The sequence below is a fragment of the Podarcis filfolensis genome (assembly GCF_964270895.1).
Source record: "Podarcis filfolensis genome assembly, chromosome: 16".
Taxonomy (NCBI): Eukaryota; Metazoa; Chordata; class Lepidosauria; order Squamata; family Lacertidae; genus Podarcis; species Podarcis filfolensis.
Genome location: NC_139620.1, coordinates 6641174 through 6657741, shown reverse-complemented (window position 1 = coordinate 6657741; position 16568 = coordinate 6641174). Strand labels below are relative to the sequence as shown.

Below are 16568 nucleotides of genomic sequence, written 5' to 3'. Positions count from 1 at the left end.
GAAGAGTTCTTGTTGGCCAGCAAGGAGGGGGAAAAAATAGTTAGAAGATGGACATTTTAAATATTTTTTGGGGGGGGATAAGAAAGTTGAAGAAAACACTCCTCCATATAATTTACTTTACACACACATACACACACACCCAGAGCTGGTAATATGTCTGTGATTAATCAAAGTATGCAATTTATATTTTCTGCTCCTCCACATTGATTTCCACAGATATTTTTTCATATTAATATAGATAGTTATTTGTTTTTTGAGTATCTATAGATATGAATTTATTTTTAAAATAAGAAAGTTTATTTAAAGGTATGGTTTTTTATCTCCCTCCTTTCTTTTCCCCTTTTCTTTTTCTTAGCTAAGTATTTATTATTATATACTTCCCAGTAGTGATGTATGGAAGTGAGAGCTGGACCATAAAGAAGGCTGATCACCGAAGAATTGATGCTTTTGAATTATGGTGCTGGAGGAGACTCTTGAGAGTCCCATGGACTGCAAGAAGATCAAACCTATCCATTCTTAAGGAAATCAGCCCTGAGTGCTCACTGGAAGGACAGATCCTGAAGCTGAGGCTCCAATACTTTGACCACCTCATGAGAAGAGAAGAAAAGACCCTGATGTTGGGAAAGATGGAGGGCACAAGGAGAAGGGGACGACAGAGGACGAGATGGTTGGACAGTGTTCTCGAAGCTACCAGCATGAGTTTGACATAACTGCGGGAGGCAGTGGAAGACAGGAGTGACAGCAAAGAGGAATCAGGAGAAGGGGCACAACTGCTTCCTTGCACCTATTTAACCCATCCTTCCTGGTCCTTTAGCAAAAGTTGCATTTGACCCCTGACTATGAGTTGTTTCTCTGAATGAATAACCAGTCAGGGTGCCCTGGAGAGAGATCCTGTACTCATGTTGAATAAGAGGAGAATGGTAATTCTAGAGGAATATAACATACTTTCCCCACACTCCATGTAAACACTTCAGGGTGCAAGAGAGAAAGACGGCCCCCAATACTCCAATTTTAATTGGGACAAAATTGGGTTTAAGACCTTGGACACCTTCCTATGAGAAACTGGAGGTGGAGTTTTAAAAACAAAGACACACATGTTATCAGAATGCAGAACAAGCTTTATTGAAAAGATCAAAGAAAAAGAAAGGATAGCTGCACAATAGGCAAAAAAGCTGCATATTGTAGAAGGTTCTTGGTCTTCTCGACTTCATAATACAGAGGGGGGAATTAAGAGAGTTCAACTTCATCAGCGGTTTGCTTGGATGCAGGTCTTCTAAACCTTGGCGACTGGATCGGTATCAAGTTCCCTGGATATCAGTTCAGGATATGCTTCTTAGGTTTAATTGGCCTAAGAACAGATGCTACCACGACGCCCGACCTTCCTTCCAAGGAGTGCTCCCCTCCCATAGCCCAAACCATAGCCCCAGCCCCCAGAGCTTCCAAGGAGGCCAGACCCATAGCCCCACCCACCATAGCCATAACCCCCTACGATTCCAGAACCACTAACAGCACATGGAGTGTTGCCTCCAACAGACAGAGGCTCACAGCTGGCAGAGAGGATGGGCCCTGGGATGGTCAGGACACTGGGAGGTGGCTGGATGACGACCTCTGCTGGTGGGATCTGGTTGACGCATGAAGGGATGACTCCATCCAGGACACCGAGATTGGCTGCTCTTTCAGCACCTCCATAGCCGTAGCCGAGACCTCCATAGCCATAGCCAAGACCTCCATTGCCATAGCCAAGACCTCCGTATCCATAGCCAAGACCTCCGCGTCTACCAAGAGCTGCAGATCCAAACCCAACTGTGGGGGTGGAAGCACAGGATGGCACGGCACAGGATGGGCCACAGTTAGCCATGGCTGAAGATGAATCTAAAAAATAAAATTGCATGTGTACAGCTGAAAACTCTGGCAGCATGAAGATAAATTCAGCGATGCAAATAATATTTTGATGGATGTAATAATGGAAAACCGATTGGTATAGTTTTTGTAAGATATGCAGGGATATAAGATATGCAAAATGAACCATAGAAAGAGAAGAAAGGAAGTGTCAGGCTTCAGGGAATCTGATCCCTCTCCCTCGTGGCAGGCTGCTGCAATAAGTGTTAAAAACAATAAAGCATTAAATATTAAAAACTTCCCTAAACAGGGCTGCCTTCAGACGTCTTTTAAAGATAAGATAGCTACTTATTTCCTTCACATATGAAGGGAGGGCGTTCTGCAGGGCGGACGCCACTACCGAGAAGGCACTCTGTCTGGTTCCCTGTAACCTCACTTCTCAACATGAGGGAACTGCCAGAAGGCCCTCGGCGCTGGATCTCAGTGTCCAGGCTGAACGATGGGGGTATTTTATTCAATGTTCACAGAGAGAGGCTTAGAAATGTTGCTTCTTAGAGTAATGATGTTGCTCCGAGTGAAAACCCCACCCCCTCCGTCTCTTCTATTATACATCTTCCCTATGGTGGCTTCTCTATGCCTTTTGCCTCTGAGCTCTCTGCTCTCCTACTTTCAATGCCTGCCAGGTTCTGGGAGAGAGAAGGGTCTGCAATGCATTCTAAAGACACTCAGTCTGCCAGCTGTCTCTCCCCTCGTGCTTCTTCTTGTTCCTGCTCCTTTCCCGATATTTCCCAGCTTCTCCCCTCTGCAGCCTCTGAGCTATGACCTCCCGCAAACCACTGTTGTAATTCTATACTGTCTCCCTCTTCTTTGGAAGCTTCAGGAGGAAAGTGGGTCGTCTCCACCATTCCTCCTCAGTCCAGTCCCTGACAGGAAGTCACTGATATTTTAAGCATGTAAAATCTTTATCTGATAGTGTGAAACAGAAAATGGAATAAAAAATTATATTCAAAACACAACATAAAATTGCAGAAGGGAGTTGAACATGGACCACGAAAGGCAAAGAATGAAAAAGTTTCAGATTGGTGCAGATCAAGGGGAATCAAAGTGATGCCTGCCCTGATATCGTGGACTTCAACGACCATGAGACTCAGCTAGCATGGGCAACAGTTCAGGGTGATGAGAAGAAGATTAGCTGCCATATACTAAATGTGGGCTTTGTTGTAAATATTGTCTACACCAAGGGTCAGCAGACTTTTTCAGTACACTGTCCCTCAGACCTTGTGGGGGGCCGGACTATATTTTGAAAAAAATAATAATGAACAAATTCCTATGCCCCATAAATAACCCAGAGTGGCATTTTAAAGAAAAGGACACATTCTACTCATGTAAAAACATGCTGGTTTCTGGACCGTCCGTGGGCTAGATTTAGAAGGCGATTGGGTTGGATCCAGCCCCCGGACTACCCATGGTCTACCCATGGTCTACACTGATTGCCAATGACTCTCCTGGGTTCCAGACAGGGGACATTACTGGAGATGTAGGGGACTGGTCCTGGGACCTTGTGCATCACTAAGGAATGACCCCTTTTCTTGGCATTTTAATCCACAACATCTAGAAGGTGCTATTCTGGCTACCCCCAGTACTGATGTTCTGAAATATAAGAAAATGATGAGATAACCCAGTAAGATTCTTTTAAGAAAAGGCATGTTTTATCAACAATGCTATCGGCATGTATCTTGAACATACTGGAAGACAGTATACCATTGTTTAGCAAGTTGGGGATGAGCTTGAAAAAAATAAGACAGCCCTGCTCCTGCCAACCCAGCAGTTCGAAAGCACGTCAAAGTGCAAGTAGATAAATAGATACCACTCCGGCGGGAAGGTAAACGGCGTTTCCGTGCGCTGCTCTGGTTTGCCAGAAGCAGCTTAGTCATGCTGGCCACATGACCCGGAAGCTGTACGCCGGCTCCCTCGGCCAATAAAGCGAGATGAGCGCTGCAACCCCAGAGTCAGTCACGACTTGACCTAATGATCAGGGGTCCCTTTACCTTTACCTTTAAGCACAACACATTCGGGTTTACTTCTGAGTGAAATGCAGAGTTTTGTGCTGTAAAAGACAGAAGTGTGTATGTTTGTCTAAATATCATTTAGGAAGGAAGGAAGAAGATAGAGAGCTGGTGGCACCTTCCAGTTTTCCTTAAAAATGCTTAATTAGAGTTTCTTCTAGCAATATCATATTAAATGCACTTACAAAGTATGAAGCTGGAAAATCCATCTAGTCTTAATTTGATGTGTGTTTTTTTTGATAAATTCAGAAACATTCACCCCCAAAAATGAACTTACCTGCTTCTTTGAGAAGATGGAATGAAGACAAGAGAGTCAGATGAAGCTGTTGGAGGAACTGGGAGAAGTTTCTGTTTTTATACAGTTCTGTCAAGCAGTCCTCTGACCAAGAGACCGCCTCTTTCCAACTAACATTTTATTTAGTTGTCAACAATTTCATGTGCAAAATACTTTACTAAGCACAAAAGAGGGAGGTCACAAAATTAAGTGGTTGCAATAATGCAACACAAATAGTCTTGACACCAGTTTGTTCCCCCCTCCCTTCCTTTTAATTTTGCTGACCTCAAGTCAAATTGCTCTAGTTTATCTGCTGTTTTAAATCAGAAACACCCAGAGGGAGGAGATGGAGATCATCAAAGCTCTTTCATCAGTGTAGGGAACTCTAGGACATGATCAAAGCTTTCTGCTTACACCTTCTGAGACATCTCCGGTATCAGATGAAATCGGTGTCCTTGAATGCCTTGAGCACATCAGAAAAGCCCTGCTGGATGTGGTCAAAGCCCCATCTAACTCAGCTTCTTGTATTCACAGTGCAGAAACAGATGCCTCAATAGGGAACTCACAATTGGGACCTGAGAGCGCCAATGCCACTTGGAAGAGAACAATAGTGAGAAAGAGCTATGGTCCCTATGTTGACCACTGCATCTGGTTGACCACTGCAGGAAAGAGGATGCTGGACAACATGGGCCTTTGGTTTGATCCAGCTTCAGGGCTCATTATATGTTATCTTCTCTACTTGTCCTAGGAGGTCAGAGATGTTTCCTTCAGCCTGGCAAAAATCTAGAGTTAATCTGGAGTGGTCTTCTGGGTGGCAGAGGTGGGAGGGGGCTGTCCCAACTTCAATAGAAGATGGTGTCTGTGGTTAAAAAACCCCCACACCAACCAAAAATATGTTAAGCATCTAAACCAGATATATAAAATCAGTACCAAGTTGAAACCAAAAAGAAAACACTACTTTTTTTTCTTTTTAAACAGGCAGCTTAGAAAGGCAATTAAAACTTGCATATTGGGAAGCCTAGAAAACGTATGAAATGTATTCAAAATCTGTAGTTTAGAACATGCTAATTTATGAGCGACAAGCCACACACAAACATAGCTGAAATTATGATGGGTTGCATCCAATAAACTCATTCTCAGGAGAGTTCCATCAAAATGCATGGTGTTGACTGATTTGTCCATTGCTTTTTTCTTCTTCTTCTTTTACAAAGTAATAAGCATAAATAAATAAGAATAAAAATGTGCACCCCACCACTGATACCATCCCATTGTAACTATCCAGCCTCCCAAAATTTCAACACCTCTTATGATGGTTTGACCCTTTTCCATTTTAACAGTACAAGTTCTACAAACACCCTCCATATCTCCTCAAAAATAATTTCCCTTGCATATTTCCCATCTTACCTCAATGGCACATGTTAATTTATCTTTTAACAGCTATATCCCACACCTCTTTATACCATTATTCCATTTTATATTCTGCTTGCCCCTTCCACTTCTTATTATAGATAATTCATGCAGCTGTCAATAAATTTGTGAGCAAGTCCTTCATAGCCTGCGAACCTTCCACTCCATTGTAAATTGATAATAATGCTACCGCTAGACTTTCGGTCAGCTGTAACCCTGTGATTTCTGTTATCTCCTTAAATAACCTTTGCCAAAAAAATGTGTACATATTTACACTCCCACCACATGTGAACATAATTCCCTGTTTCCTGGCATCCCCTGTCCATTGCTTTCAATAGGTCTAACATGGGCTAGTTGAAAATAACCTTAGCATTTCAGTAAGTGGAGATAGATGGATACCAACAGATCTCAACTGATCACCATGAAGGCGCCAACTCTTCGATCTGCCCACCTGATCTTGCATATTGATGTAACAGGTTATAGGATTTCCCTTGCTGATCTCAAAGATGGATAGAAACAGGAGGCTATCAAGGGATTTATTAAACATCATTTGCATTGTGTTAGCCACGTTTACATTACAAGTTACAAGTTACAGGCGGGCTAAAAATTCAGGAAACCAGGGGTTGCTAATATTACAAGTGAATTTAATATGTGATCCCTGATTGGTTGGGACATATGTCTAGTACAGTCTAGTACAGTGGTCCTCCAGGTGTCTCCTATCATCCCTGCCTACATTATCCTTTAATTTCTTCAATTGTTTTATTTGGGAGGTGGGCTTCATATAACTGTGATTTTTTGGTAACGCTTCAAAATCATTTTCACTTTATTGGGTACACTTATTCATACATGTGTATATGACATCCTTGCATCAACGAAGGTTAGAACATTAGGAAGATTCTGTTCTCACAGTGGTCAACCAATAGGAATATCATAAGAAGGACAGGAACTCAATGTCCCATTCCCCAATTCTGATTCCCAACAACTGGTATTCAGAGGCATGCTACCTCTGACATTGGAGGCAGAGAACCCTGGCTATGTGCTGTGAATGGAATGATAATCTTGGATATGGAAGTCAAGTAGGCTGCTGATAAAATCTCCAGCCATTCCAGCCACTTTAATTCTCTTCAAAGCCATAGCACCTGTTGATCTGTCCGAAATGAACATACAAAGGCATCTTTACATTTTCTTAATTTTTTTATTAACTCCTTTGGTGGAAGAATGAGAATGCAAAGATCAAAAGGGTGAGGATGGGAAAGAAGCTTTGTGGGGAGCAGAGGAAATGCGAACTCTTTTGCCCCATTTTTCTTTCTTATTAAAACAATTAGAGGGCATGATGTAATTCATAAATTGCTTGCTAATTAAAGCCTCAGGGAAAGGGGGTGTATCCCAGCTAGCTGTGGGGCCATCAGGGGATACAGTCAAAAGAGTATAAAAGGGCTCCCTGGGCTGAGATAGTCCAACAGCTTTCCTTGACTTGATCTCCTTCTCTCCATTTCTACTCCTCACAGACTTTGGTAAGTCAAATGTGTGCATTTATGTTATGATCTTGTATTTACGTGCTTTTTTTTTGCACTGCTTAGAGGGTTCAGCTGGACGCGGGTGGCACTGTGGGTTAAACTACAGAGCCTAGGACTTGCCGATCAGAAGGTTGGCAGTTCGAATCCCCGCAACGGGGTGAGCTCCCGTTGCTCGGTCGCTGCTCCTGCCAACCTAGCATTTCGAAAGCATGTCAAAGTTCAAGTAGATAAATAGGTACTGCTCCGGCGGGAAGGTAAACGGCGTTTCCGTGCACTGCTCTGGTTCACTAGAAGCGGCTTAGTCATGCTGGCCACATGACCCGGCTCCCTCAGCCAGTAAAGCAAGGTGAGTGCCGTAACCCCAGAGTCGGTCACGACTGGACCTAATGGTCAGGGGTCCCTTTACCTTTATGCTGCTATTCCATCAGGAATCCTCCATACTCCATTTTGTTGGCTGACTTATTTTCTATGTATTTCTTCTGAACACAAACGTTTTAGGAAGTTGCCTTACACCGAGACCAGAGTGTTCATCCATCCAGCACTGTAATGTTTGACTGGCTGCAATTCTCCAGGGCTTCAAGGAAGGTTTTTCTTCCAAACCTTACCTGGAGATGCTGGGGAGTGAAGTCAGGACCTTCTGCATGCAAAGAAGATGCTCTAACAATTCACTATAGCCCTCTCCACCCCTATCGTTCAGCCCGGACACTGAGGTCCAGCTCTGAGGGCCTTCTGGCAGTTCCCTCATTGCAAGAAGTGAAGTTACAGGGAACCAGACAGAGGGCCTTCTCAGTAGTGGCGCCCGCCCTGTGGAACGCCCTCCCTTCAGATGCCAAGGAAATAAGCAGCTATCTTATTTTTAAAAGACATCTGAAGGCAGCCCTGTTTAGGGAAGTTTTTAATATTTAATGCTGTATTTTTAACACTTGATTGGGAGCTGCCTAGAATGGCTGGGGAAACTCAGCCAGATGCTCGGGGTATAATAAATTATTATTATTATTATTATTATTATTATTATTATTATTACATCTTATAGCATTCTTTCAAAACTAGACATTTTTGTTTTCCTGGTGAGAGAGTCTTATTCTATCACAAGTTGTGCAAATCCAGCTTTCCTCATTGCAAAGTACAAATTTAGCATTCATGACTCTCCATGCATTGGGCTTGAGACACAAGACAGCATTCCACGGAATGTTTTTCAGATTTCCCCAGCAATGTAACCTTAGCAAAAATTCAGTCAGGAAGATAAAAAACAGAAGTCAGCATAAGGGAAGTACAGTATTTATTGCATAGGCTAATATACATCTGTTCTTCATGGAAGATTTGGCAGATGAAGAAAGTAATAATATAGGAAGCTGCTTTACAATTCATCCTTGTAGTTCAGTATTGTCTTCTCTGATCGTCTGAGGCTCTCCAGGGTTTCAGATGAGAGATTCTTTCCCAGCCCAGCCTGCAGATTCCAGGGAACGAATGCAAAACATATGTTCTGCCAGTGAGTAATGGCCCTTCCTCTAGGAAAGAAAAAAAGATTCCTGCATTCATTGTTCCAGCTAAAGGTCTGGTTTAAATAGAAACTTAGGGAGTTGCTTTTTACCAAGACAGACCATTGGACCTCCTAGTTCAGTATTGTCCTCACTGACTGGAAACTATTCTCCAGAGTTTCAGATAGATGACATTCTCAGACATTCCTGGAGCTGCCAGTATTTGGATTTGTGACCCACAATGAAGAGAAGTGCTGTGGTGAAAGAAAGAGAAGACAATAAAGGATCCAAGCATTAGGGCATAGTGTTAGAGCTGTCAAAGGCAGCTGATTAAAATGTGCTCTACGTTCCCCATTGAAGTGGCATTCCACATGTTCATTTTGTCCCATGGTCTTCTTGGTTTCAGACTCACCTCTACACAACAATGGCTGACTGTGGTCCATCCTGTGCTGTCCCATCCTGTGCTTCCACTCCCACTGTTGGGTTTGGATCAGCAGGAGGTCTTGGCTATGGGTATGGAGGTCTCGGCTACGGCTACGGAGGTCTTGGCTACGGTTATGGAGGTGCTGAAAGAGCAACCAACCTCGGAGTCCTGGCAGGAGTTGCCCCATCATGCGTCAACCAGATCCCACCAGCAGAGGTTGTGATCCAGCCACCTCCTACCGTCCTGACCATCCCAGGACCCATCCTCTCTGCCAGTTGTGAGCCTGTGTCTGTCGGAGGCAACACTCCATGTGCTGCTGGTGGTTATGGATCCGGATTTGGCAGCGGATTTGGCGGTGGATATGGCAGAGGGCTCTATGGTGGTGCAGGTCTTCTGGGGTCTAGCTCTGGTGGTTTGGGGGGCCGTGGCCGTTATGGGTTTGTGGGGCGTAGAGGCAGCATCTGCTATACCCCCTGCTAAGCTCTCACGGTCTGTCAACAAGGAGGAAAGAAAAAGAGATCTGTGGTGGACTATTTCGGTCTGATTTTAGATATGCTGAGCACCCAAACTCCCTAGGCAATCCCAATGGGAGCTGGGAGAGTGTTCTGCATCCCTTGTAATCAGGCCCATCTAGAACATGCAGCTGTTTCCAGTTTAATTTTATCTCACTTTCCCCTGCTAGTTACTATGATATTTATTTGCCTATGTCTCTTTGAAACACACCAATTCGCATTGGGAAGAAAAGCACAAGATCCATTCACTATGTCTATGAAATTAGCATGCAAGTGTAAATATGGGTAATTGGGACTTAATGTAAAGGAAGGTGGAAAGAATGTTCTATACATGTAGAACCCCCTACTCTTCTTCCAGCCTGAAAAAATAATTCTAAAGGAGAAGCTGTTCACTGGAATTTGTTCTTTTTTGCTTTATTGTCTTCCAGTATGCTTAGTATTCACTTGAATACTTTTACTGTTTGAAATTCCCAATAAAACTTTTTCTGCATCATAGCACTGGCTTTCTGGTTTTCCTTTTATGTGGCAGCACAATCCTATACACGTTTACCAAGAAATAAGTTCCTTTCAATACAGTTCAATGCAACTTACTCAAAAGTAAGTCGTTTCAGGGTGACAACCGTAAGAACATAACACATATCTTCTTGGACTGGTTCAAGCATCCACCATCCTGTTAACAGTGCAGTATTTCCAGAACTTGCCACCTAGAGACCATCAGAACCCTTGAATCTTGGAGGAGGTGTAGGAGATATCACGGGGGTACTTAACAACAGAGAATATTGATAAGGCATAGAACCAATAAATCCAGAGAGAGGTATCACTGTTGTTTTAAGATAGTCTGCTCAGCAATAGGGGGAAACTTCAAATTTGGATTTGAGGAACATTTACTGAACATTCCATTCATTTCTTAGATTTTGTAGAACAAATTGATTTACTCATAGCAAATATCTATAAAAATTGACCACTGGTTATTTTAGTCTCAAAGGATTTAACCGATTGTTCTAGTACCTCTGGTCTCTTAGATGCTTGGAAGGCTGCCAAAGGCCTGAGAGAAGAGGAATGTTCTTGCCTGGCACTTAAAGATCTGTAATGAAGGCATCTATTGAACCTCCTTGGGGAGAGCAGTCCAAAAACAGAGAACCACAAAAGAAAATGTCCATTTTCTTGTTGCTGTCCTTCAGACCTCTCATGGAGGAGGTACCTGAAGAAGGGTCTCAGATGGTGATCACATGGACTGGGTCAGTTCATATGGGCAGAGGTGGTCCTTGAGATATTGCAGTCCTAAGCCATTTAAGGCTTTATTGGGTCAGGAAACTAATTAGCAGCCAGTGGAGTCAGGCTAGGATTGGTGTTATATGCTCAAACTGTCCTGCCCCAGTGAGCAACCCAGCCACCAAATTCTGCACCAGCCGATGTTTCTGAACTGTTTTCAGAGGCAGCTTCACATACAATGCATTGCAGAAATCTCACCTAGTGGTAGAGGCAACAGAGGTTAGGCCAATGATGGCCAAACTTGGCCCTCCAGGTTTGGGACTACCATTCCCATCATCCCTGGCCACTGGTCCTGTTAGTTAGGGATCATAGGAGTTGTAGTCCCAAAACAGCTGGAGGGCCAAGTTTGGCCATCACTGGGTTAGGCTATCCTTGTTCAGATAGATGCACAGCTGGGTCACCAGCCAAATCTTATGGAAGGCACTCCATGCCACCAAGGCCATCTGAACCTCAAGTGACAGCAGTGGAACCAGAAGGACCCTCCAAGCTACGTGTCTGTTCCTTTGGGGGCTATGTAACCCCATCAAGAGCAGGCCACTCCCATCTATCCAGTCTACGGACCACCCACTAACTGTACCTCAGTCTTATCTGGACTGAGCTTCAGTTTGTTGGCTCTCATCCAGTCCATTACCAAGGAAGAAAACTGCCCAGCACATCCACTGACAAGCCTTGAGATATAAAAGAGAAGTAGAGCTGTGTGTCATCAGCATATTGCTCATGACCAGGGCTGTCTTAAGCATATTCAGCGCCGTGGTGCAAGGCTCCCCCTGACACCCACCCCCATTGTTGACCTTTTTTGGGGGGAGGACAGCGCTGCCGGCGGGGCTGGAGGAGGCGGGCAGTGGCTGGACGGCGGCTGATGACATACTCCAAATCTCCAGATAACCCCACTCAGCAGTTTCATGTGGATATTAAACAGCATGAGGGATAAAATCAAACCCTTCATGGACCTCACAGAGCCAAAGAGCACTCCCCAAGCATCAGCTACTGGAAGTCTAAGTAGGACAGGAACCACTGCAGAACAGTGCCACTCACGCTTAACTTAGGCTGGATCTAGACACATCAAAGAAGCGTTTCCGTGAAACGCGTTGCAAACTTTGCATGAGAAATTGGGTTGGCAAAAACAGGACTCCACAGAGCCATCTGGTGTCACAGTGTTAGAATGCATTGTTGTTGTTTAGTCGTTTAGTCGTGTCCGACTCTTCGTGACCTCATGGACCAGAGCACGCCAGGCACTCCTGCCTCCCACTGCCTCCCACAGTTTGGTCAGACTCATGTTGATAGCTTAGAGAACACTGTTCCACCATCTCGTCCTCTGTCGTCCCCTTCTCCTTGTGCCCTCAATCTTTCCCAACATCAGGGTCTTTTCCAGGGAGTCTTCTCTTCTCATGAGGTGGCCATACATACATGGCATAATATGACAATGACCTATCCCCCAGAACAGCATATGAATCAACAGCAGTTTTCATGACACATGAAGGAAGATAATGACATCATAAAATTCAAAACAGTAACTATTAATTACGTAAAGGTAAATGTAACCTGACCCTGGTGGGTGGGGCTATGGGGATGGCCTCCTTGGAAGCTCTTGGGGCTATAGTCTGAGAAGGGGTGGGCTCTTTGGAAGGAGGGCTCTGCAGGGGCATCGTGGCAGCGTGTGCTTTTAGGCCTATTGAACTTGTGAAGAAAATCTGTGTGGTGATGATTTGAATGACCCTGAATGCGTGAAGATCATGCCTATCCATTATTGAGCGTCTCACCTTGGATTCAGGAAAATCTGAATTTCTGGGACCGTCATCTAAGCCAACAGCATTTACACGAGTCTCTGCCATCTTTCCTTTCTCATGCTTTCCCACTATGTGTCCCGAAAGCCTCCAGACCAAGAAGAAGTTGAAAGCCACATTGTATACTGTGTGCCTTTGCCTTGTCCCTGTCCTGCTTCTTTTACAATTGCCTGCTTGACACTTTTCATATTTCCATTAAAGTTCATTCTGAATCAACTCTCTTGGTTTGGCACCTCATTGTGACATTATCTTTTTTATCAGTGCAAGCATACACTTTTGCGCAAGTTGCACTTGGGGGAACATCTCTTACAAGGAGATAAGGGCAGGCCTGCCGCATCTGATCAAACGTCCATCTAGTCAATAATAATAATAATAATAATAATAATAATAATAATAATTTTTATTTATACCCCACCGTCCCCCGCCAAGGCCGGGCTCAGGGTGGCTAACAAGCAATAATAAAAACAAGTTGAATGAATACAACTTAAAAACAAGATTAAAATACAACATTAAAACATTGAAACATTAAAATGCAGCCTCATCACAGGAGGAGAAAGGAAAAAAGAAAGGGGGGGTGGAAATCAAATTGACTCCAAGCCAAAGGCCAGGTGGAACAACTGTGTCTTACAGGCCCTGCGGAAAGAAATCAGATCCTGCAGGGCCCTGGTCTCATGAGACAGAGCGTTCCACCAGGCCGGAGCCAGTGTTGAAAAAGGCCTGGCTCTGGTTGAGGCTAATCTAACTTCCTTGGGGCCCGGGACCTCTAGGGTGTTGCTATTTATGGACCTTAAGGTCCTCTGTGGGGCATACTGACCCTGTTCTCACACAGGGCAAATAGTTGACCCAATGGGAAGCTCACAAGCATGTCATAAGTGCAACAGCAACATTCCCCACTTGTGATTCCAAGCAACTGGTATTCAGAGATAGGCCACCCCCAGCAGTGGAAAGAGGACATAGACATAATGGCTGGTAGTCACAGACGGCTTTATCCCCCATGAATTTGTCTAATCCTGTCTTATAGCAATCCAATTTACTGGCCATCTCTTAAGCGCTGTGTGAAAGAATTTTGTAGTTTAATTATGCCCTATTTGAAGAAGTCATTGCTTTTTTTCTGTCCTGGATCTTCTGACATTCAGCTTCATTGGATGGCCCCAAGATCTAATATTACAAGAGGAGATAAGCAGAAAATTTAAAACAAACATATCAAGCTACCATATGAGAAAAGCTCAAGAATTCTTTAAAGCAGGTAAGAGACACACAAAAATCGACATTGCAACATTATTTGCGACATTATTTGCATTTGCGACATTATATGCATTGCAGCAAATAAAAGTTCAGCATTTAAAAACAACTTACCAGTTAAATAAACCCAGCCTTAAATAATCCCAGTTAGAAAATTAAGAAACCGCCTTGTACAAAGTCAGGCCACTGGTCTACCTAACTCAGTATGGTCTACATTGGCTGTAGCATCTCCCAGGGTTTGAGACAGGAGTCCTTTTCCTAGCACTCCCTAGAGATGATAGGGATTGATCTTCGGACCTTTTGCATGCAAAGCAGATGTTCTACAACTGAGCTCCAGCCCTTTCCTCAAGAAAAAGCTGGAATGTGTGCAGAGGAGGGCAACCAAGATGATCAAGGGTCTGGAAAGCAAGCTCTATGAAGAATGGTTGACGGAGCTGGGCGAGTTTAGCTTGGAAAAGAGGAGAATGAGATATGACAGCCCTCTTCAAATATCTCAAGGGTTTACACATGAAAGAGGGAACAAACTTGTTTTTCTCTTGCTCTTGAGGGTAGGACTTCAACCAATGGCTTCAAGTTACAAGAAAGGAGATTCCAACTAAACATCAGGAAGTACTTTCTGACAGTAGGAGCTGTTTGACTGTGAAACAGTCTCCCTCAGGAGGTTGTGGACTCTCCTTCCTTGGAGGTTTCGAAGCAGACGTTGGATGGCCATCTGTCATGAATGCTTTAGCTGAGATTCCTCCATTGCAGGGGGTTGGACTAGATGACCCTTGGGAACTCTTCCAACTCTACAATTCTATGATTCTATGAAAAGGTAACTCAAAACAATACCAATTAAAACCTGCTTTTTTTAAAAAAAAAATGCACAGCTGAGACAATTTTCATTTCAATGGAAATTGTATTCCATCATTTGGGAGAATCATAGAAAAGGCCTTACCTCTTCGGCCCATAAACCAATTTGACCTGAAGGATAATGGTACAGACACATCCTCTGTAACAACCTCCTTTGGGTGTAACTGTTTTTGTCTAAGGCAGGTACCTGCAGCCAATGAGATGTCATTGAACCACAGCTCTCATCAGCCCCGGATCAACAGTCATACTTGCTGGGACTGGTGGGTACTATATGTAGTTGTTCAATAGCTGGAGGACCGCAGCTTTCACATCCTTTGTCTACCATGGTCTCAATTACAGCACAGCCCTAACCAAATCATTCTAAGTCCTATTGAATTCAATGGGGCTTACTGCCAGGTAAGCAGGGTTAGGACTGCAGCCTCAGGCAAGTAAGATGGAGGTTGGGTAGGTGGTTCCAGGCTTGACCAGTTCTCACACAGGCTACAGTACACTTTCATATATTCTAAAGTTGCATCCCTAGCAAGCCAAACACAAACATCCCATCTCTTTTTTCCAAGTGTTAGAATTACTAACTTGCAATGCTAAAGCAATAACTCCCAAAGTGAGTGGAATCACCCCAAGGGAGGCAGTGGGGTAATCCAAGGAGGTGCGAAAAGGCAAGCAGGTAGCAGAGGGGCATTGGAGATGTAATTACCAGGTTGTAAAAAACTGGTATCCCTGGATCAAGTTCATAAATGTTGTTGAATTAATTAAACTAAATAGTTTTAATAGGATTTTGAAAGGCTGTTGTCTTGCCAAAGGCAAGGTGGTTCTTTTAAAATGAGATTCAGAAGCAATGCAAACTACACAAGTGAGTGAGAAGATTAAAAGGTTTTATTCTAAAACAGCAAGCAGGCACTTCAATCTGCCACTTGGAAGCCCTCAAGAAGCGGCGAAGTGACTCCTCCAAGTAGCCTCAGTTTGCACTGCTCTGCGGCCAATCAGTCCATGCATGAGCTACAAAAAAAACTCTGCCCAAACCATCCGATTTTATAGATAGCCACCCCCTCCCAATGCCTAACTTCCTCAAAACAATGTTCAGCATCAAAGAAGGTACCCAGCATTATCCTCCCAACTGATTAAGGCATTTGGGGAGGGGTCACCTCCTCCCAACATTTTTAGGACATTAAAGACTGTTCTCACACCATCAAAAAACTTCACAAGAGCGAGGGAGGGGGAAGGAACAGAGGCAGGAAGGGCTCTGTGTCAGATCACTAGCTCCTCAATACATTTTGTCTTCCAGATGCATTTTCCATATAGCTATGTAATTAATTTGGACGCGGGTGGCGCTGTGGGTTAAACCACACAGCCTAGGACTTGCTGATCAGAAGGTTGGTGGTTTGAATCCCTGTGATGGGTGAGCTTCCATTGTTCAGTCCCAGCTCCTGCCAACCTAGCAGTTCGAAAGCACATCAAAGTGCAAGTAGATAAATAGGAGCGCTCTGGCGGGAAGGTAAACGGTGTTTCATGCGCTACTCTGGTTTGCCAGAAGCTGCTTTGTCATGCTGGCCACATGACCCGGAAGCTGTACGCTGGCTCCCTCGGCCAATAAAGTGATATGAGTGCCGCAACACCAGAGTCGGTCACGAATGGACCTAATGGTCAGGTTATATTTACCTTTACGTAATTAATAGTTACTGTTTTGAATTTTATCATGTCATTATCTTCCTTCATGTGTCATGAAAACTGCTGTTGATTCATATGCTGTTGTGGGGGATAGTTCATTGTCTTATTATGTATGGCCACCTCATGAGAAGAGAAGACTCCCTGGAAAAGACCCTGATGTTGGGAAAGATTGAGGGCACAAGGAGAAGGGGACGACAGAGGACGAGATGGTGGGACAGTGTTCTCGAAGCTACCAA

The 16568-nt window shown here is 44.0% G+C and overlaps 1 protein-coding gene and 1 long non-coding RNA gene across 3 annotated transcripts in view; both read right to left on the bottom strand.

Moving 5' to 3' along the window:
- Positions 1 to 16568, bottom strand: part of LOC310751943 — a 414687-nt gene that overhangs the window by 94890 nt on the left and 303229 nt on the right. The gene's annotated exons all lie outside the window — the stretch shown is intronic.
- LOC310751863 (uncharacterized protein) lies at positions 1098 to 4278 on the bottom strand. The gene is made up of 2 exons (XM_083591610.1): positions 4183 to 4278; positions 1098 to 1872 (listed from the first exon to the last, which is right to left on the bottom strand). Exon 2 carries the CDS (start codon positions 1856 to 1858, stop codon positions 1349 to 1351), a length of 510 nt encoding a protein of 169 aa, XP_083447736.1. The 5' UTR covers positions 1859 to 1872; positions 4183 to 4278; the 3' UTR covers positions 1098 to 1348.

Coding starts and splice junctions, on each gene's coding strand:
- LOC310751863 (XM_083591610.1), bottom strand. CDS start 1,858: ATGGCTAACTGTGGCCCATCCTGTGCCGTGCCATCCTGTGCTTCCACC.